Raw genomic sequence first — 23,793 nt, forward strand, 5'->3', positions numbered from 1 at the left:
ACGTGATAGAAAAAAGTGATATTGTAATTAGATATGGTCAATGGTCCATGGTCAAGCAACATAACATTGTGTGTAACGTGTTGTCAATGTTACACAGTACACACACCAAAAATGTTAATGTATTCTACTAAATCAATAGAATATTATTAATTACAACGAACTACAATATGACGCGGAAATTAGAAATAAACAAGTTCAAAAAAGTTAATTTAGGCCAACATTGACGCACGAAGCTCAGAGCCAGCAGGAGCGGTGACAACTACACCTCGGAAGTTGGATTTCCCAGAGTGATTCACCAGCGCGGACACAAAATAGATACTGCCCAGACTTACAATAACACTTTTTATAATACTTTTTGTATAAAACCGCATCCTTTTGTTGGTATGCAAATTGTAGATGACATTCTTGTGGTTGGATTGTCTTAGGTTTATAGGAATGATTAATATAATTTAATCTTTCGAATTCAACCGGATACATTTTATTATTCTTATTTTTATACAAGTCGTAAATGATGGTCACATCTTAGGTTAATATCTTTACTTTAGATAGTAGATGTAATTTTATTAATGAAGCAATCGATTTTTTTATTTTATTTGTCCTATTGGTCTATAATCCTATTTGTACTCGATTATCTTTCTTTTTTCTCTTCTGTAGAATGGATCTTATCACTATAGAAACATCTGTCATAGTCTTCATAATAATTACACCATTCGAATTCTAAAAATAGTTATAATGGCGAGGCCCTTGAACATTGGCCTCAAGGTCTGCATCACGTATGTTATCGATTAAGTTAAATTATTTAACAGTGTTGAGTTGTGTTTATAAGTTATTTGAGCGCGCGGCGCCGGTGTCAGACGGCGCGCTCTACGCCGCCACCGGCGCCTGCGATGACGCGCTGTCTTTTCCTGTAAATCCTGAAATAACCTATATTTTCGTACTTATCTAATAACTACCTATTACAAATTTGTAACGATGTACGTTGTTTTAAATGCGCAATAATTATTTGAATATTATTCAGGATATGACATATCTTAAAGAAAGATTTTTTTATATAAAAATATTGTTTGTTTCTAATATCGGTGTATATTATTATGTGTCCTATGTATTTCATATGTCAATCTATTTTTATATTTAAACGATATATTAACAATTTTTATTAAGCATATTTGTCATTACGGGAACTTGAATTTTATTCTTTTAGATATCTTTATATCTATATATATATAATCGAAAGGTCACTCACTCATCACGAAATCTCAGAAACTGCATGTGCTAGGAATCTCAAATTTTGTATAGGAGTTACTTATAGGACGTAGGTGCTCGCTAAGACGGGAATTTGCAATATTCGACTTCTAAGGGGTTGTTTTTGGGGTCGAAAGTTGGTATGAAACTTCGTTACTACAAGTCTCAGTCTCGTAGGAGTCTCAAATTTTGCATAGACGTCACTAGGACGTAGTCATGGAGACAGAAATTAATAATAACATAGCTCACGCGGGTGAAACCGCGAGCGGGCCGCTAGTACTATAATATATTTTGTAATCTTAATCTATATATATAAAAGGACTTGTCCTCACTGACTGAGGTAAGACGCTCGCACAGCCGTAACCGCTGTGCGTAGAAACGTGAAATTTGGACAGATGTTTACTTTCGTAATCTGGACATCCACTAAGAAGGGATTTTGAAAAATTTTAACCCTAAAGGGGTGAAATGGGGGTTGAAAGTTTGTATGGAAAAAAAATTAAATAGGCACCGATTTTAATGAAATTTGAAATTCAGACTCTTAAAAGTATTTCATTGAACACATGTTTCATTGTTTTCTAGAATTCTTCCCCTAAGGGTGCAAATAAGGAAAAATCTTTAATACGCCACCGATTTTTATAAAATTTGAAACTCTAAGTTTCAAATTTTATAAAATATTTTATTGAATACATGTTCCGTGGCTCATTTCAATTCATCCCCTAGGGGTACAAATAAGGGGTTGAAAGTTAGTATGGAAAAATCTAATCGCCACCAATTTTTACAAAATTTTAAATTCAGACTCTTAAAAGTAGTAAGTAAGTAACGTTTCATGGTTTTCTTGAATTCTCCCCCTAAGAGTGCCAATAAGGGGTTGAAAGTTTGTAAGGAAAAATCTTTAAATTGCCACCGATTTTTATAAAAAAATAAATACAGGCTCTTAAAAATATTTAATTGAACATGTGTTTCGTGGTTTCTTAGAATTCATCCCTAAGGGTGCAAATAAGCGGGCGAAGCTGCGCGCGCCCACTAGTCTTAATATAAAATAATTCTAACTGAGTAATTTGGTAATGAATAAATTGATAATGAATTATATATAACATTAGGTACTTTTTTGAATCCTTTGGCGTTTATTTAGTTGACAGAGGAAGGTGCAATGTTAAGACATTCCATTCTCCACTTTTCCGCCTCAATTGAGACATAGTGTGTTAAGCGGAACGGAACGTCGGTAAACTCCACTATGCACGGTCTGTAATATGGTTAGTCCATGGGCTCTCATGTCCTGCATCCGACATCCATCGGTCATGCAATAATTAATTTCTTTGAATGGAAATCGAACCCATAATCGTCGATCTTACAATCAGACGCTGTGCCTCACATAAAGTGAGTTTATTATTATTATGCATTTATATTTGCAAATGATTAGTGTTCCCTCTTTTGTCCTAGGCTCCAGGCCGGAAGGCGTCCAGTCAAGGGTTGAGTCAGTTAATAGTAAAAGTAAACATCGTCTTATTAATCTTTACGCCGGTAACGGCAACGTGTGAGTAACGATACAGTCGCGAGACAGGGTGCTGGGCGCCGGCTAGACCCGCTGTTTCATCGCCTTTAAATATCTGATGATAGTTTGATGTCTTAGGATGAAATACGAAGTTGCCGCTTTGCTTTTATATTGGTTTGGCTATTTATAATGATGTGATAAATATCGCCAAGGTTGGTCAGTTGTCTAATGTTTGACTGTGCTCACGACGCGAGTGGGTTCGAATGAATGCTTATGTTCAGATTAGATAAGACAAAGATTTATGACTCTAATATTGTTATAATGTCTAAATTTGCTAAATACAGTTTTTACATGTATTAAGTATGCTCTACTTATGGCTATATGGGTTTGTGGTCAGAGCGCTCGGACGGTCTCCAAGAGGCGCGGGTTCAAACGCTGCTACGTTCAAATTTTTATGCGTTTTCTAAAAAGTATTTTTCTTTTATAATTATTGTTATTCATTTTTCTTTCACATAGTTTCTTTTATAATTATAATTATTTTTATTAGCAGGGGAGATATGTTAAAAATATCTATAGTTATCACATTTAGGATTTTTTCCTATATTTGTACTGCAAGTTCTCACACTTAGGTTTTGATTATGCGGCGAATTTGTTACAAAATGCAGCAAAAGCGATGCATAAACGCTCATATCTTTTATTGCGTTGACTTACAAGAATTAACACACACAAGCGATTGACAGACGGACAGACAGGTAACAAAGTAATCCTTTATGTGTTCCGTTTTTCCTTTTGAGGTATGGAACCCTAAAAATCAACACTTAGTTTTTTTTAATGAAATAGATAAAAAAAATATATTTAATTATGGATACGTTATCGCGATGCACGATACTAGTCAACAATTGTCCTAATCATGCAGTTATCACTTCTCTCATTGATAAACGATTCATGAACGATCGGGGTTCGCGGCCGGCGCGGGCGCTCGACTCGTCGATACGACCATATTGGATGTTTAACCTCATTGTGTGGATTGTTTTTAGAAAATTACATACGTATACTACATTATTTAATGGATCTATATTATCCTAATATTAAGAACATTTTTGCTTCTAAAATGTAAATAAACTAAGTTAAAATAGAAGAAATGAGATAATAAAGTAATTATAAAACTACACAAAACCTACATTTATGAATGAATATTATTATCTGTAGAATTTTATTTCTAAAATTAGACTGTTTAGTTAATTTTATCTAATATTTAATTGAATTTTGTTTATCACTTCCTTCAAATGATAATATGTAGCGATGAGTTAAATAACAAGATAGAGCCAGCGCCATAGAGCCCGAGTCTTCATTTGACTCGTGGCGCCTTTATATCTGTGGATATAAGATATATGAAAACACCTTACCTTACAAGTGGTTCGATTATTATCTTACATATACATATTTTCTTACATATACATATTTTTAAAAACAAATTCTGGTAGACAAAACGCGGCGTTGAATTACTCCGTTACTCACTCAATGCAGGGTTCAAACGTTTGGCTGAATAATTAGTAGTGAAATAGTTTTGAATATTAAAAACACGATTTACACCTTAATAGGACGAATTCAATGAAGACAAAATTGAATTCTCGAGACTGTAATTCCATCATCAGACTATGTTGATGATACTATAATAAAGTATTGTCATCTCTCTATCTTTACATAAGTTCCAAGTTTTATGATGATACAACAATTAGAAGTACTTGTAATTTAGATTCTTAGATTTTATTACATAGAACTACTTTGTTACAGCTCAACCTTGTCCTGCGATACGGAAAAATACATATAATAGATACATCATTAGTCATTTGCCTTTTTGGGTTGGTTCTGTTATGAAAACAGAATTTGTTGAAATCTACTATAGTTACGCCCTTGAACTCCGTACGTCAATAAGGTATAACTGTTAAGACATATGCCGATGATGTGGTTACTGACAGCCGCGATCGTTTGTTCGCTACTGACACTTGTGTAAAATGTCTTTGTTGTAATTTTTGGTTTATTGTATTTTTAAAAGCCTTTTTTATATAACACACTTAGAACTTAAAACATATTTTAAATTTATCGTTTTTTGTTATAATTTTTTGATTGAGTACTCAAAGTACTATCACGTGATCTTTTTTGTGACCGCAGGTACAGTGGCTCACGTCGAAACGATTAACGTCATGTAATATAACCTTCCCCGATAAATGTATATTTATATTTAAAGTAATTAGTTCCTAATTTTAGAGCGTTCAATGAAACATTTTTCTTAACTTTATAAGTTTAGGATTCACCAGCATCGCAGGGTGAGGATCTTAGACCTGTGCCTGGGACTTTAGGCCCGAGTGTAGGCTTAAGGGGCTGAGTGCGCATTGACCATCTGAGCTCCCCTCTCCACCGACACCAAATTCCATATAATAAAGCGGAAGAGTTTGTTTGTTTGAACGCTAAGGTCTCTGGATCTACTGGTCTGATTTACATTGTTTTTGTTTTGTATAAAAGCTGCATTCTTCAGAAGTGCTATAGGCTATATAACATTACATTATACATATAAACTAATATATTTTAAAGTACATTCTAATTTGACATGCAATTTATTCTGCCATGTTAATAACAACCGTCGCGTCGCTACGCAACCGTTACCGCGACATTTTGATATTCATCCTTATGAAGTTTGATAAATAATTAAGGAGATGTCACTGATTCGAAATGACGTAGCCTTCGGGAGGCATAGTATGAGTATGTCCGACGCGAAAATATTCTTATAGTTCAAGCAGGCGCAGCCGCGTCCGGGTCCACTAGTAATAATATAAACATGACGAGGTAATGTTTACATAACGTTTTAGCAGATGAGATAAGATACTTGCAGTTTGAATAAAATATTTTGGATTTAGTATGAAGTACTTTTATACTTTAATCTTTAACTAAATATTTCATTAAAAATAATATTTTTTAAATTTGTTAACAATGAAAGTTTTCGTTGTTGTCTCAAAACAAATAATGTAATAAACTTGAAACATTTGACGACTGCGCGACGCGGCGTGGCCTCGACTTTGACGCTATGCTGAGATAATTTCGTAACTCGAGCCTAACGATTCGTGAGAGAACTTATTTCACTGTTAGTATTACATTTTACACTGTCGGATGCCCTTGAGCAGCCGCGACAAAGAATAAAAAAATATTTGTATATAGGAAGATGTCTGCTCCCTATTTTGCTTGACAAATAACTGGCGGACCTGAATGTCTTATTGTTAGGTTCCCTTTCTCTGCATTGGTATGATGTGGACGAGGGGCCTTGTTACACGATTATAAGTATATCCCCTAAAATAGATTAATTGAATTTGTCTTCAGAAAACTTCTTTTTTAAATCAGAAGAGACTTTAAATATTCTTTGGATTCTTTAAAAAAATTAACAAGAATGTTTTTCTTTCGAAAATAATGTGACCGCTTCCTAATTAGGTAAAGTGTAAATGTCATGTTGTTCCTGGATTTATTATACACGAGCATGCATTATGCATTTTTTTCATTTTGAACTTAATTTATGTTTTCTATAATTAATTGTAATTATTATGCTAATATTTTGTAATATATAAGAAAACACTGGCTGGTGTTCAGTTACGAAAGGAAGTTTTTATAGGTTGTTGGTCGCCTGATTATTAAATTTATGCGCATATACTAACGCATATGTTCGGTATGCGTTCTGCCGATTGCCTTCTTTGAGGTGCCCGCGTCGCGTCGTGCTAGTTTTTTCAAGAAGTTGTAACCGTGAGGTCTGTCACGTGTACAGGTAAAATGTTCTCCGCATCTTATTCTCGTAAGCCATGACCTAATGTTTGCAATACTTTTAATAGTAGGGGCGGCGAAGAGGGGACTTTCGGGATTTATTCGAGCGCGGCAGATTAAGATACTGGGGATTCATTATACTCGGTTACGTACTTCCACCAAATATGAGCTCCATATGCATGGCCGCGCGTCTAGAATAATGGATCAGATTAGTAAAAAAAAAGTTGATCATCTGACATTCTCGAGCGCATCAGATTAAGGTAGGGTAAGTTAGTTACATGCTAAATCGTGTATATTCCACTAATCTGACAATTTGAGAGTGACGCAAAGGAGCGGAAGGGCTCCAAAGTTGTTAAAAAAAACGTTATCTCGACATTCTCGAGCTTGGCTAATTTTTTTTTATTCAAGGATTACGAAAAATATATACCTAATATGACAAATTCCACAAGCCGAAGTAACAGAAATTGTTCGATAAGTTTTAATGTACCTAAGAATTGCATATATTCCTCTCACCGTATATTCCTCTCTCATTCTTTCTTTATTTATTGGTCCCTAACTCATCAATGAAGATAATAATTTAAAAAAATACTTGAAAAAAAAAATTTTTTGTAGTTTTTTTTTATAAATACAAGTATTCTATTTTAAACAAACAACTATTTTAAAATTTGTCAAACATACATTGTTTTAGTTATATTCTATTTCTTGAGCTTTTCAATTGATTACGTTCAATGAATAAAAAAATTGAGGCCAGTCGTGGCGCAGCGGCACAGAGTGTGACTGTAAAACCGACTGGTTGTGGGTTCAATCTCCATTCCAGGAGATGAAATATTTATTCAAATTAATATTTCCATTTCCTCGCTCTGGTGTCGAGGCAAAACAGCGACGTTAAGTGCTGCTACTCAACACTCAATGCCTTCAAAATTTGGCAGAAAGTGGGGAACTGAGTGTCTTAACGTTAGGTTCCTTCGGCCTACCCTGCTATGTGCGGGATACAACGTAAAGCTGACTTGCTTATTGTATTGGTTTAAAAAAATATTAATAATTGTCAGATTAAGCAAGTCCCTTCAGATAATCGTCTGATTTTGAGATATCACGTCTAGGGCATGAAGATGCCATGTGTGACCATATATATAAATATACTAGCGGACCCGGACGCGGCTACGCCTGCTTGAAAATAAGAATATAATTTCTATAGAAATATAATTTCAATCTAGATGAAATGCTAAAAGTGACTATTATATTTATTTTCATAAGGATGAATATCAAAATGACGCGGTAACGAACGCGGTCGCGTAGCGACGACGGTTGTTATTAATATGGCAGAATAAATTGCATGTCAAATTAGAAAGTATTTTAATTTATTAGTATATATGTGTAATGTAATATTATATAGCCTATAGCACTTCTGAAGAATGCAGCTTTCATACAAAACAAAAACAATGTAAATCGGACCAGTAGATCCAGAGATCTTAGCGTTCAAACAAACAAACAAACAAACAAACAAACAAACAAACTCTTCCGCTTTATTATATTAGTATAGATTAATCTGACGCGCTCGAGTATATATATATATATATATATATATATATATATATATATATCCATACCTATATTATAAATTCGAAAGTAACTCTGTCTGTCTGTCTGTCTTTTACGCAATCAGGCTCAAACCGCTAATTTAATTGTGATAATATACTCATACAGAGATACTTGGGGGTCTCGGGATGAACATAGGATACTTTTTTTTCTCATATTTGTAATATTTTCGATATGTACCAATATATTAAAATACTTATTAATTTGACATGCAATTTTATCCGACATGTTAATAACAGCCGTCGTTGCTAAGCAACGATTTGCAAAGTTTGTTGTTATAAAACGTCACCCAAAATGAGCTTGCTTAACGCATCTCTCTATTGCAAACTGAAAATAATTTCATAAATATATTTAATAAATATTCATATAGTTCAAGCGGGCGTAGCCGCGTACGGGTCCACTAGTATATATATATATATATATATATATATATATATATATATATATATATATATTCAAACAACGATAACGAGCTTGCGTCACATCCAAATCGTCAGATTATTACATAAGAGCTTTTTTTCAGGTTCATTCATTCATTTTTAACTCTTACCTACTACCACCTCCATCATGGTAACCGTGAACTGTCAATATCTGATTCAATATCCGAGTTTGCTGCTTCTCCTCCCTAACTATAACATGTGCGATTGTCATTAAACACCTGTCGATACCTAGAGCTCCTATTTACTATAATTTAGAGTTATTGTAGTTGAGCGTAGGAGGCGTCTGTTTACACGGGAACCAGTACCACTGCCTCTGGCGTACGCCGCCGCATGGCTCTGCCAAAGAGAGGTGCGGGCGGCGCGGGTGCTGCGGGCGGCGCGGGCGCTGCGGGCGCGTGAATGAGGCGCCCGCGCTCAGTGTCCGCCCGTCGTCCGACCCAGCGCGACGTGCTCAGTGTGTTGTGTCGTGTCCGTCGTGTCGTGCCGCGGCCGACATAAGATGCTTGCGTGGAGCGCAGTGGATACCGTTTGTGATACAGTTCTGCAAAGTGCTTAAAGTGGATTCCGGACTTTACCAGGCCGTGGAGCGCGCTCAGCGGCTCGAGCGCTCCCAGGCCATGTATGTCATCAATTTAGGTGAGTCCGCAATCCTTTGACATTCCTCGGACTATTATTGGAACTAGACAGAACCGGTACCGGTCCAGTGGATCGCGGCTCCTTATCTCGTCGGGACCCAATATTTTCGCAAACAGCTTTCTATTTGCCTCGACTCCGGCGCTCCGGCCTAGGAGGCGTTTATATAAACAAATCGTATGGTTCTATTTGAGTTTGGATGTTATTCATAGCGCACTCGACGTGCCTATGTATGTTTTTATTACAGTTCACGTACAGTGCGTGGGCGTGTGTTGGTGTGTTTGCGTTATCGGTGCTGCTATTTTTATCTCGCGCTGGTGTGAGTGCGCACTCGTCGGCACGCTGCCGTGCGCTTGTGTGCGTATCGTATCCGTGTTCGGCTCTTATCATTTTCTTCGGTTGATATCGCCGCAAATTACTTCATGTGTGTTGTCACCACTTACTTTTAGAATTGTATTAAGATTATATCGCTGTAGCTTGTGCCACTTGCTCAATATATCTAAATAGATGTGTGTTCATATTAATACACCGAATATGACATAAATTGGAATTTAGAAAAGGTTGGTAAGTGAGGAGAACTGTTATTAAATATGTTTTAGAATTATAATTAGAAATTTAATATAGACAAACCTTTGGAATTGGTTACCTTAGTAACAAATGAAATGATAGTTCAAGGGAACTATCGGAAAAGAGTGAGTGTGCTAAAGAAAACAAAATAATACAAATTAATTTGTTTTATGTTAGGTCCGTTTTAATTATTACTGTAAACTACGAACTTACGAAGTGATTGCAAATATTAATAGACATGTCGTCGCCCTCTTTTTATTAACTACATCGTGGAAATGTATTTACAATACGTTGCACGTGGAAATGTATTTACATTTCCACGATGCAGTTAATGAATATATTATACATTCCTTCGAATGAATTTAAATTCATAACTATAGCTTTCAATCACACTTGTAGCAAAAGAAATCACTAAGAGGAGACTGTATTTCATAATTAATGCTGTATGTTTTCCAAATTTTTAATTATTTTGTAATAAATACATGAGGATTTTTTTTAATAATGACACACCACGAAACTTTATAGTTCAAGCCATTTTTTATCTACTCCTTTTTGTTGTCTTTTTTTGATTCATACTAATAATGCGGTTGAAATGCAATTTTTGACCAACCAAAAGGCCATTCCCTACAAACAGATATCTAGCACAGTCACTGTATATAGAGACTGCGGCGTTATTTTTAATTGCATTTGTATAAATAGTCTCATTTGATAAGACGTCATTTGATTTTGATTGTTTAGACATGAAGCGGTCGCGTGGCGCTCGTATGCTCTGCTATCTGAAGCATACGTTGTCGTCGGCCCTTCTTTTTATAGCAATATAATAGGTAGTTGTACCTAATTGTTGTTTATGTGTTTGAAGTGAATAAAATATGTAAACATTAGTTAATGTGTGCGGGATACAGCGTGAAGCTTATTTTTTTATTAGTTGATGAGGGTAGTTTAATATCAAATGATTGTCGCAAAACTAGGTTGCTTCGACTTTGACGTAAAATTGAAAATCCCGTTTATTCTCGTTCCAGTAGGAATTTAATTTGCTAATTTCGAGTGTCTAGTTTCGTCTGTTCGTTGTCTGTTTAAATATATATATATCACACGAGTCGTCTTATAAATAGATGTATACTATCGTTTCATATTCCAAGAGTTAACAGAAATAAATTATGTCGCGATAATGACTATATGTATATTAAACGGTTCATAAACACTCTTATCGCAACAGATATTGCTCTGTACTTATTAGCTACAATTGTAAGTAAATATTTTCTAGGATTTATTGACTTTTATCATATCAAGAAATATTTAAAAAATTTAAGTGTTGACCAAATAACCTTCAAACCTTGCGTAATACTAAAAAAACACATGGCCGAATGTGTTGCAACTTACAGGTGGGTAGGTACCTACATTATGCAAAAAAGTTCATTGACGTCAATGCTCCATAAATATATTGAAATTTTTAAAAAAGAAAGAAAAACAAAAAAAAAGCTATTGTGCAATCCACTAAAGTACCTACCTCGGACAGTTTATATTTTATATCATTTAAATAAATTATTTTATTTAACTACTAGTCAGGTACTCACTGCTTGTAGATGACATAACATAACTCCCCAAGCAAACAATTATACTTAAATATGAATGTTGTAAAAAATGGAGAGTCGCATTTATTTCTATATAATATATGTTACAATGAATGGAATACGAACTTACTATCATGGCGTTGCGAGTGGTAGGTAATAATTTAGTATATAAATAATAATGTAATGAATGAAATTAGATATAAGATAAAAAAGGGTACGGACCAAGTGTCCGTAGTGGTAAGTATTTATTGAAATAAGTTATAAAGAATAATAATACAGTTAAAAAGTAATATTTAAGTAGGCTGGTAAGGTAAGTTGTTTCATAAGTGGCCATAGTTTATGATAGGCTCGGTGATATACAATCATTCTAAGTATGTAATTTAATATTCTTAGACTTTAATATTCTTTAAAACTGGTGAAAAAATTATAAAATTTCATTGATTATCATTTGCGAAGTTTATATACATAACTAACATAAAAGAGCGACTGCTTTAAAATGAACACGAAATGAGTGGTGAGACGAAGTGCCTTATCACAAAATTTTCTCGCATTCTCAAAAAGTGTAGAGCTAAGATTCCAACTATACACGTCGTGATACTGTCGTGTCGATGTACTCTACAGGTTAGTCAAAACGTGTGGCTCGTTCGTCGTTCTTTACTTTAACTGACTTTGGAACTGCTAGAATACAATATAAAACACTTAAAAAAAGTCAGTCAAGTTAATATCGTTGGATTCCATAGGTATTCCGTATGACCGGTGGGTGCACTGGAACCAGTCAGCGTTCCAGAGGCGAGTCGGAGCGGCGGGCCACTGACCCCATGCCGGAAACGTGATGGATCAGTTGTGCACAACTTATTGGCACACTTTACGAACAGGATTCACAGACGGATTGCAGAGTATTGGATTGCATATTTAGAAATACGAATATATGTATTAGTGGGCCACACATTACCTACTTAACTGTACTTTAGCTAAATATAACATCTGTTTTATCTAAGAATTATGGAAATTAAATACTTGAACGACACGAGCTACAATAACAGTGTTGTTAGCCCACTTGCATTGTTTATAGAGATGACGTAATGTCCTCACAAACTAGAATTGAGAGAAATTTATGCTGAACGCAGAATGTCGACTAGTAATATTAAAACGTAGGTCGTGAGTTTTATTTAAGGAGATTATTAAATTTTAAATTGTTTTTATTAATAACTAATGATACAAAGTGCAGGGTTGAGATTTTCAATATATGTATAAATAGTTTTTTTTTTCTTTTTAGTTTCACAACCGCTTTTTTTGTATTCTTCTTGTTTGTCTTACTTACATACAGCAAGTATGCAGATTACAGCTTGACTGGAAGAAATCTCTTATAGAGGTGCAAATCTAGTGATGGGAGTTTACTTTTCGTATATTTGCATTTGTTATCTTAATTTTTTTTAAGTGCAATAAAGAATATACAAACGGAGAGCGAACTCTAACACTAAAATATGGGGAAATTGTATGTAGAAGAATAAATAAACAGTTAAAAGGTATTTGCTATCATTTGTAAAATGGCGTGCTCTAAATAATCTAAACCTTGGTTGAAAATTTCCTTTGTTATTGTTGGCCGGCACACAATCATCGTCTACTAGTGTACTGTATAGCTGTATGCCTCTATTGAATAGTAGGTAGTGACAATTGCGGATTCTTTTTCGCGTTATGAGTTGCTTGCGTCTCGCGAATGACGCACGCGCAACAACCGAAATAAATACACAAGTTTGTCTAGACAGCGACACATCCTCATCTTCGCATTGTGTATTGTGTATTGGATAATGAAGGACGCGCTCGTTTTTCTTAACTTTCAATAACTTTTATTTCAGAATTTTAATTTTGCAGTATTTGCTTTTGATATCTTTAGACTTAGAAGCATAATTCTTAATATTTAATATTGATTTCAACTTGATATCTCCATGGGATTTCGAGATTACGCTTAACCTTACCTAATATTAGTCGTACCTAGTCGTTAGTTACGTACAAATAAAATGTTTATATTTATTGCGTTGTTATTAACCTACCTCGTCTTAGTCATGAGCTCGTTAGATGTTCATTCATATGAAAATGCCTCGTAATGGTCCAACTCGATTATCCTGTATGGCTCACTGACCGCATTGGCGTCAATAGCCCGCAAATAGAGTTTACTTCGACTCCTGTATCTACCTACCTACTAATAATCTACTACCTAATACCTGTTTGTTTCTTCGTAGCTATTAGCTATTATAAATTAGTTGGTCGTCTAAGAATTTGTTTATGACAATATAAATTATAAGAACGGAATAATAAAGTTCTACACTATTTATATACTATTTCAATAACAAATACGTAAACAACAAGAGACACAAAGTGCTATTCACTAAGCTTCCGGCACCGGTAAAAAACACAAGGAACTTAATAGAGCCTTGACGGTTGTGTACTAGTAGGGCCGGCGAAGGGCAACCTGTCGGCTCTGTCGGGTATTATTTTGTTAATTAACATCATAAATTAATATTAATACGTGTTAGTTCTTATAATAGTCTCTATTTCTTTATAGCATATTGACAAATTTTGAGATATTGTACTGTTTTATCTATATTCTACGTACTGGGAGAGAGAAAATAGTGATGCGTTACTTTGTTTTCATGTTTATTTCGCCTACAGTCAATAACTGTCCAACTGCGCCACGATGGCGAATTGGAACATAAAAAGTAATTTATTATGGACACAAATAGATTCTGAATTCTCATGAATGAATGCCATTAGACAATGTGGGTATTCATAGAGAAGCAGCTGTGAGTTATCATCTATGCCGTTTAGAAGGCAGCGGCGCGCGAAATTGCTTTCAACGTTTCCGCGTCTGCGCAGTCGGAAGTCGGCCTTGCCTTGTTCTTGTCCTTGTTTGGGAGTAGTGAGAGATGATCTATGTAATTCCACTGTAAGAAAAGTAAATTTTAACCCTATGCCTGTATGCCTGTTGCATACTGTACAAGCGCTCAACGCCAATCAAGCTGCAGGTTCCTGCCTAGTTACATTGAAACCTTACACGCTTGGTAGGTACCTACTACTAATTTTATTGTGCTAAAAAGATATCTAAATATAGATTTAGTGATATATATATATATGATGCTCTGTTGTTGCTCAACCAGATTGTGCCTGAAAAGTCGGAATATATGCTATTGTTAGATGATAGATATTGTTTTGGTTTCCTCTTAGACGAACTGTCCACTTAAACATATGGCACAAATGATGTCAACCTTGTGGCAAAATAAATAATAAAATAATAAGTCAAGAAATAATTACATTGTTTCACGATAACATTGCTACATATTTAGTTGAGATTATAACGATAAGCAGGTAAAGTAACAGACGAAAGTAATCCGGCACGAGTGCATGATTAATGTTATCATTGAAAGGTTTGCCATTCATACGATTAAGGTAATTATTTTTAAATCTCATACAAATTGCGCAAGACACTGTAATTAAATCTCTCGTTTTCATACACTTGGCCGGTTCACATGTGCTTGGCTTCGGTGACGTTGTCTTATGACATCGTAAAATCTATTATGGGGCAGCGTCGTTGATATAATCAAATAATTATATTTAGTACTAATACACACTGCATATAGCAAGATAGGTAGAGCCAATGTAGTGTTGAGGCACTCTATCAGGCTCTCTATCTTATCAGGCAATAGTTGTTTAGTGTAGCACTTACTTTTCAACCTAAGTTGTGAATTTACATGTTTTGCCAAGTGTAAAATATTTTTTTTATCTAAAGCGAGATGAACAGAATTCAAAAACGATTGAAAAATACTACTGCCATTTAAAATGTATTCGCAATTAATAAAATGTCACAAAAACACGAAATAGTCCATACATATCGTGACTCAGTCACTTGTCCTTTCACTTAAACTATCTTGCTTCGATGACTTGTGAGTCACCAGTTAAATTATTACATCCCATACATAGCAGGGTAGATAGAGGGAACCTAGTGGCAAGACACTCTGTTCACGGTTAGACACTTACGTTCCCCTCTTTCCGCCGAATACTAGAAACATTGCATGTTGAGTGGCGGAAATCAAGTGGGAATCGAACCTACCACTTATCGCGTTTACAGTCGCACGCTTGTTCCCCTGCGCCACGACTGGCCTCTTTTTGATATTCATTTGAGGATGCGGGAAAAGCTGCAGATAAAAACAAGTTCGTCCATAAACCTGAAGACCTCAAATAATTTCTTAACATATTTCGAAAATTTAAATATGCAAAAAATATTTTAATGTAACAGAATTAAAATATCCAATGAAAGTATAGGTTTGTTAATCACCTAAATATCCTTCATACTGTGGTTAACCTTCTATTTCCAAAATCGGTTCACTCTGCGTCGAGTCGAATTTTTGAAATTAATTAGTAAGTATGTGCGTCATTGTGTTTATTTTTAGATCATTAAAATTCAGAACACGACCTGACCAATATATTTAGCGTGTTTTTTTATGTTCACGGATCTCCCACAATTCGCATTCATAATATGTAAGAATATACTAAACATTGTTTGAAAACCATTTTTCTAATATAAATATGTACAAATATAAAGTTAATATAATTCACTAATAGTGCAGACAATATAATTAGCACATAAGAAATCAAATCTACGACCATTTGCTCCTTTAAAACAAATTCAGCGTCGGATTTCACCTTCCAACTGAAGTATGGGCAAAAAGTACAGGAAAGAATGGTAAGTACGAAAAATTACTAAACCGTACGTTTTTCTCTTATAATAATATTCATTAAAAGCCCCATCATTTCATAAAGAACTCCTCATACTCTCCGTTCTGCAAAACCGCAGGGGCGGTCCGTGGTTTAAATTGTAGATTAGGTTTTTAATATAAAATTAAATTTATATTATATTAAAATAAATAAATAATTCATGAAGTCCACAAGTTCAGTTGAAGGTATCATCATACCAAACAGGGTGTATCAATATTAATATTAGAAGATAGCGAATGGCCGATCATTTATCGCTAGCTCTTAATATGTCCGAATTGGGTAACGGGGGCGGAGGGATCATTATGAAAATTTATGATGTCTAGTCGCCAGCGCGCTAAATATACCAGCTGCACTGCACTCTGACGATGCAACCAATGACACTCCAGTTATTGCTGCGCTTGCGCAATTTTACATCCTGCTTGTGGACAATTACTCTATTCTCATCATTTTATAGTATTTTAAATCTATGCTTCTATATTAATATGATCACGCCAATCCTCTTTATTGCGTGCCTGAGTCAGTGGCGAAAAGCTAGTACCTACATCAAACATGGCTATAAACTGTAGGTTTTGCAAATGAAGCATTTCTGACCTGCACCCTACGCTAAACCTTTATTATAATTTGTTGACTTTTATATTTCCCCATTATTTAGTTTGACCTTTAGTGGTTTGTTAGATAAAATACATGACACTGAGAGGCGGAGACGGCGGCGTGTAGGTTAGTGAATAGAGCAAAGGTTAGTTCAATTGTCGTGGGAGGAGGTAATGAGGGAGGCCGCTAAGCACTGAAACAAGCCGGTTTGTACCACTGGCTATATATAACAAATACAACATTAGTTTACCAAACAAATAAATGTGTTACCTACACGAACATAATTGTTTTACTTACTCATATTATTATATTCTGTATCTATATTCAAAAGATATTTTTACCGTGACTGAGCGTTAAGTAACTACTACTGGAGATAACTAGAGATTACCAGTAAAACCTACGTAGAGACAGTTTGCGATCGTAAACATAACGTCACTGTGACCTTAGACACTAACTCCATTCATGCTAAAATAGAATCTATTAAAATAAGTATGTTAACTTATCTTTATTGTAAAACTATTTTATATGGCAGTGGCTATTTATATATTTAAGATTTTTCTTATATAACATAGAAAATAAAAATTATAATAAATTGTAATTATCAAGAGTCTTGAAATTTTTGTCCTTCAATAAAAAGGGCTTCAATTACTTATGAATCATTTTGTTTTTTTATAAATAAAAATATAAGTAATTTGGTATGATATATGAACAACAACACTATTAGAGTTAATATATAACAACACTAATTGGATTATTCGAGAATAAGATTCAAGTTTCTGAAATGTGCCATGCAAGTAAAAGTAAAATAACAAATCATTATATGTTATATTGGCGACCCGCTCGCGGCTTCGTCCGCTTAAACTTTGCTATTATTTATTAAATAATTTTAATTACTTACATTCATTCTAATAACATTATCATTTTAAAGATAATACGATCTAATACGAGTACATTGAAAAGTAAACTAAAGTTTCACCCAATTCTATCAGTTTCAGTTGTTTTATAGCAATTTTGTTTTACAAAATATTTTATATTCATATACTTTTTTTATTTATGAATCGATTAAAATATGTGATAAATAAATTTTGCCAAAATATCATAGTGAAAACTGTTTTGTAATTGGTTAGACCGTTTCTGAGATTAGCGTGAACAAACGCTAACGCACGACAAACAGGCAAACAGACAAAATTTTAAAAGGTTTTATTTAACTAATATATGAATATTTGATATTCATTCGTTTTATACGTATGCAAAAATTAAAAATATAAAGTACAATATTTTTATTTCTTCTTTTACTTAGCTTAAGCCAATTATGAGCATAGAGGAAATAATTAAGAATAATTGTAGTGTTTTTTAAAATAAATTTATTATGAAATTGCGTAAATGGTTTACGCAATTAATATTTATAATGAATGATAAATTTCGTGATAGCTAACACTCACATTCACACACACTATACATATACCTATACTCGTATATAGTCTACGCATAAACTTAAATAAATTATTGAGGCCGAGTAAGGTTTAACGTCGCGTACGCGAATTTCGTGTAGCATTTAATGAAACTTACTTTCTAATTAAAACACTCATTTACGTATGTACTTATATTGTTTCTTTGTCTAATAGCCGTAAGTAGGTAGATCTTTTGGTCTTGAGTTGTATGTCTTTATCTTTTATTATCTTTTAACGCTTAAGATGTCTAAGCGTCTTTAGAGTATGTCTTTTCATCTATTAACATGGATTCCCATAGATAGATGGCAAATATTTAAATTGAAATAACTAATAAGTAAGAGTTGTCTATGTCACATGTAACTCCGACCGTAGCCTCGGTAAATGAACTATTCAACTGAAAAATATATTTTTTATTCGAACTATTTTATCGTTCCTGAGATTTAATTTAAAAAAAAATGATTTAAATCTACACACAGTTTTAAGCTAAAATATAACCTTGATTAATATGTTCGTGATTTAATCGACGGAAGTGTACGGGGCACACGCTTACAGCTGATGAGGGGAATAATAATGGCACCTATTTTTTAGACCTTATCATGACTTTTCATGTCTTAATTTTTTTGATAATTTGTTTAATTAAGGCAGACGTATGCTGATACGTTACTTACCTAAATAATATTAGGTACATTTATAATTATAAATAATAGTAAATGAATTGCTTTTAAAAAATGAAAGTATATTAATTTACACTTAATATTGTATAAAATATATAAATTTCAAATATTTATTTATATTATTTTTGAAATTGAATCGTAATGTGTATATTACATATATACAGGGTGTCCCAGGAGTCAACGATAAAACGAAAACAGGTGATAGACCAAGTCGTGACAGCTATGAGAAAAATATTTAAAAAAATCTGTGTCATGTATTTTTCATATTATATTGGTTTTTAAAAATATCGGAAAAACCGACACCCTGTGATGGTTTTTCACGTCCCAGGACTACAAATATAACTCTTTCTTCATTTTTTTTTCTGTAATGTAATCATGAGTAACCCGTCTGTGAATTACAGTTTAATATTGAAACGTACCTGCATCAGTTTTTAATAAAATATGGTGTTTTTGCCAAACATTAAATTCAAAATATTTACTACACTCAAATTTAACCGACTGTACTATAAAAAAAATGTACTACACTGTTTTTGCAAGTAGCGTTAAAAGTTGGCGCATTTAATCTGAATTCCGAAATGGTACGACACTTGCTGGATTACTTCTTTGTTGAAGAGAGAAAAATCGAAATACACGATAATCGGGATGACGTTCAGCGTTTTGGTATCTTTTCCGATACATTCTAGCTGCAGCATTTGCGTTACATAACCATTCTCCATGAATGAAATGCATATTGGCAATGTGTCAAAGATCGAGTTTATGGCCTGCGAGAGCCCGGACTCGAGCACTATCCTTATAAGTCCTGGGCCAGCCCCTAAGTCGGATAAGCGTTGCCTGGGCTAAGTGGCGGGAGGTCACTGGTGTGGTCTGTGATCGCAGGATACCGTCCGAACTCTTAACCGGCCAAGGAGATCGTGATCGATGCCTCCAGACTCGTGCATGACGGATCCAAGGTACCTGAACTTTTCCAACTTAGGGGCTGGCCCAGGACTTATATCGATTTTTCTCTCTTCAACAAAGAAGTAATCCAGCAAGTGTCGTACCATTTCGGAATTCAGATTAAATGCGCCAACTTTTAAAGCTACTTGCAAAAACAGTGTAGTACATTTTTTTTATAGTACAGTCGGTTAAAGTTGGGTGTAGTAAATATTTTGAATTTAATGTTTGGCAAAAACACCACATTTCATTGAAAACTGATGCAGGTATGTTTAAATCTTAAACTGCAATTCATAGAAGGGTTACTCATGATTACATTACAGAAAAAAAATGAAGAAAGAGTTATATTTGTAGTCCTGGGACTTGAAAAACCATCACAGGGTGTCGGTTTTTCCGATATTTTTTAAAATCAATATAATATGAAAAATACATGACAAAGATTTTTTTTTATATTTTTCTTATAACTGTCATGACTTGGTCTATCACCTGGTTTCGTTTTATCGTTGACTCCTGGGACACCCTGTATATAAACTTTCGGTTACCGGTTGACAGACGCGAACGCAAAGCTAAAAAAAAGCACGCGGCGTAGAGCGCTGAAATGTGCCCAAACGTATACAAAAAAAATATCAGTTCACTCATACGAAGTTTCGCTCAGTACGTACAACTACAATTATTATTAAATTCGAAACTGAAAATCGATGCAGAAATGAATCGTGTAATACTCGTAACTATAATTTAGGTAACCTTTCAACACGCATTTTTTAACGTCGCGCAATTCTTATTATATCCTCAAAAACGTTAAAGAAACAAGCCCAAAAATGTCAGGTGCACTTTTCAAAAAAGTTACATAACCTTGGTTTCGAAAAAGCGTTTCGTGTGCGCGACCTCGTTTTAATTATTGCCTATTTAATTTGCAAATTATTTTGAAATAATTAATTTTTAACTCGACGGCGCGGAACCCGGGAGAAAGTATCTTATTAATAGATAGGCATAATAAGGACTTGGCTTAAACGTAAAAAGACAATAATGCTATAATTGAGTATTACTGAAAGTTAAGTTAGGAGCTAAGTATTGGCTATTTTAGGTTAATAACCATGCAATCTAACATTGAATTGTAGTCATTCGTAACTGAATATGTTACGAATTGGTCTTACGTCCAATATTAATAATGTATCTCCTATCTCCAGTTGACGTCTATCTCGTACTGTCCGACATATCTATCCAATCACTAACCTGCATGCCTACCTCCATCTCTGTCTATTTCAATCTATGGTAGCAATTTTTGGATTAGGATTGGTTATTAACATTGGGCGTTATTCGATTCAGAATGAGCGCGACCTCATATCAAATATAATAAACCATTTGTTGCTCTACTATAAACATGAAATAAAATAAACAATATTTGGAATCTGCATTACCTACTAGATATTTATATTATTCTCTGTGTTTTATTTAACTTGTTTGTGTAATATTTATATTTGTATTGCTTGTGAGCTGTTTCCTTGTTTTACCTGATAAAGAAATAAAACAAAAAAATAAATAAATCTCATTAAATTAATATTAAGTATATGAGTCCGTCTTGGACGGTAAGACGCGACGGTTGTGGGTTCAATCTCCAGTAGGTACCACTACCGCGAGTAGTACGACACGCAACAGGTGAACTCTGTGTGCGGTACACTGATCTAGTTTTATCCAACCAATGTCTTTCGAAAAAAAAATATTAAAATATTATCCAGTTGAAGCTGGACTGCCATGATGATCTGATGCTTGATGACAATTAGCTTACTAAGTGGTCATATATTTCAGTAAGAAAAAGAAAATGGAACTTCACGCTTTTTCTCCCTAAGAGGGCTGGCTGAGCTAAGCTTCGTGTATTAAAGCGGGGATTCGCAAAAAGTTGGATAGCTACACAAGACACGTAAAAAACATAAAATGTAAGACAACTAGAGGTACACACGAGGCAAGGTCAATCAATTCATACGTACATGTATGTGTTTATATTATGACACAAAATTTTTGGCGTCACGGCGTTTGATTGTTTTCAATACGATTGAATTAAGGTTAAAATATTTTTAGATGATACTACTCGTTCAATGTTATACCTTATAAGTAGACATAACTTAGAATTGCGTAAACTCACAGGTTGTTGGTTCCGATAGTGGGGTACTCTACCTAGTGAGTTTCTGAGGAGAGCAGTAGGTAGAAGTGCATTGAATTAGATTTTTTCACCAGACATAACATCTTAAGTAAAATCTTTTTGAATACGGGCATACTTATGAATATTAGGATTTTTAAAATAAAGTTATTTCTTTACATACATCACTTATTAAGGAATGCTTTTTTATAAACAGAGAGAGATGTCCCAAAATATGAATGGTTCCAAATATATTAAAGTGCTAAGTTTCTAATATATATAGGCACGTTTATAACAGCGGCCGCGCTATTCTCGTTAGTCTATAAACGGAGAGCCCGGCCGCGTATTATTAGCCGGGCACCTGATTGGAGACCCGCCAGCCGCTACTCGGTAGTTCATTTAAGTTAAGCGATCGTATCGTACAAAGTATACTTAACCTGATGCATAACTCCCACTCTTGTCCCACTCAGCCTCAAACATGTGCGGGATACTGAAGCTGTGTGTGTAGCTCGCAAAGGTAGTTTTAGAACACACATCGTCGGTCGGTCGGTCAAATTAAAGATATCTTAATGACTGTTGGTGAGTCAGCTCTGGGCTCGGCGGAGGTCAATTTCAGAGATCTCGCGATGCAGCCACCTAATTGGCAGCGCGCCAGCTCATCCCTCGTGGACCGACTACGCCGGCTTGACATTGTTTATTTGTTGTATTTATTTCAATAACTATAAAATTTCATTTGTAATAATATGACTGTATATGGTGTCTACATTTTACACTGCTAGTTGACAGATTTATTTTATTGTCTATAATCTATACTCGATACTAATAATAATAATAAAGCTGAAGAGTTTGCGCACTTCGTTAATAGTTTTGATTTAAACCACGATGCCTGCGGTTTTTTGAAATTTAGAATTTCAAAAACTATTCTTAATTATTTTTGCACTATACACACGGGCGTAGCCGCAGGTAAAAGCTATTTATATAATATACTTTTAAAAGAAACACGTGTACATTATATTTGATATCATCATAAGAATACAATTAGTTCCCAGTCGTCGTCTTTGCCAATACCAGCGTCCGCGGAGATGGATTGCGTTCCATGTTAACGCGCGGTCTGTACTTCTGTACTGGTCTCTTTTATTTCTGTGATTTTAATAGTTAGCTGCATGAATACCGATAGCTAATATATTCTCATGTTTTTACTATAGTAAAAAAAAAAATTTCAATTTCGCCGTTCAGCACCCAATGTCTTGAAAGTTACACGGCTAATGGAGAACGGGTTGTCTTAACACTAGACTTACTTAGGATACAGCGAGGAGCTATTTTTTTATTATTATATAGGTACAGAATGTAATGCGATCCTCGAATCAACGAAGGTCTATGGGTTGAGGACCTATCCGTTTCACCCCATGTATGTTCATCGATTTTCAGTGGTTCAGCAGATATTTCAAAGAATCCAAATAAAACTCATAAAGATGTATAATAATATAAAGAACAATACCTATCTATACAACTGCTTACAACGTTCTAAATGCATCGGCGACCACGAGTCTGCTGCATCGCGGCCAAGGTGTTTTCACATATCGTCTTACCGTAATGGTTTTAGACGCTCTGCGCTCATAATGTTACCATAGAGGTTGCATGTCAACTTGTACCTAATTGATAACCTACACGTTAGGATCAAACATAACGTAGAATTTTTTTTCTATTTTCCCGCATATAAAGAGAGAATCTATTGACCGCTTCCTGGTTTTCGCCTAAAGTAACATAACTCTACGATGCATTTTGTTAAAAACATGAAAATTAAAAGTAATGAAATCCCCAAGTGGTCATGTTCGCGGTCAAATCTCGATTCGAAATGTAATTTTAACATAATATTATTAGAATATTAATGATTA

The 23,793-nt window shown here is 34.5% G+C and overlaps 1 protein-coding gene across 11 annotated transcripts in view; it reads left to right on the forward strand.

The window, feature by feature from the left end:
• Window positions 1-23,793, forward strand: part of HDAC4 (histone deacetylase 4) — a 59,903-nt gene that overhangs the window by 11,554 nt on the left and 24,556 nt on the right. Inside the window, exon 1 of one of the 11 annotated variants that reach the window (XM_085195382.1) lies at window positions 8,973-9,210. The exons of 8 other annotated variants lie outside the window; for them this stretch is intronic. In XM_085195382.1, the coding sequence (XP_085051508.1) occupies window positions 9,192-9,210 (19 nt within the window). In that variant the 5' untranslated portion in view covers window positions 8,973-9,191. Of the gene's footprint in view, window positions 1-8,972; window positions 9,211-9,627; window positions 9,768-23,793 lie in introns of those variants that run through there. 2 more of the 11 variants (XM_085195384.1, XM_085195376.1) reach the window with 2 other exon arrangements.

This window comes from Heliconius melpomene, chromosome 12, assembly GCF_056956725.1.
Source record: "Heliconius melpomene rosina isolate 202511_hmr_F chromosome 12, ASM5695672v1, whole genome shotgun sequence".
Taxonomy (NCBI): Eukaryota; Metazoa; Arthropoda; class Insecta; order Lepidoptera; family Nymphalidae; genus Heliconius; species Heliconius melpomene.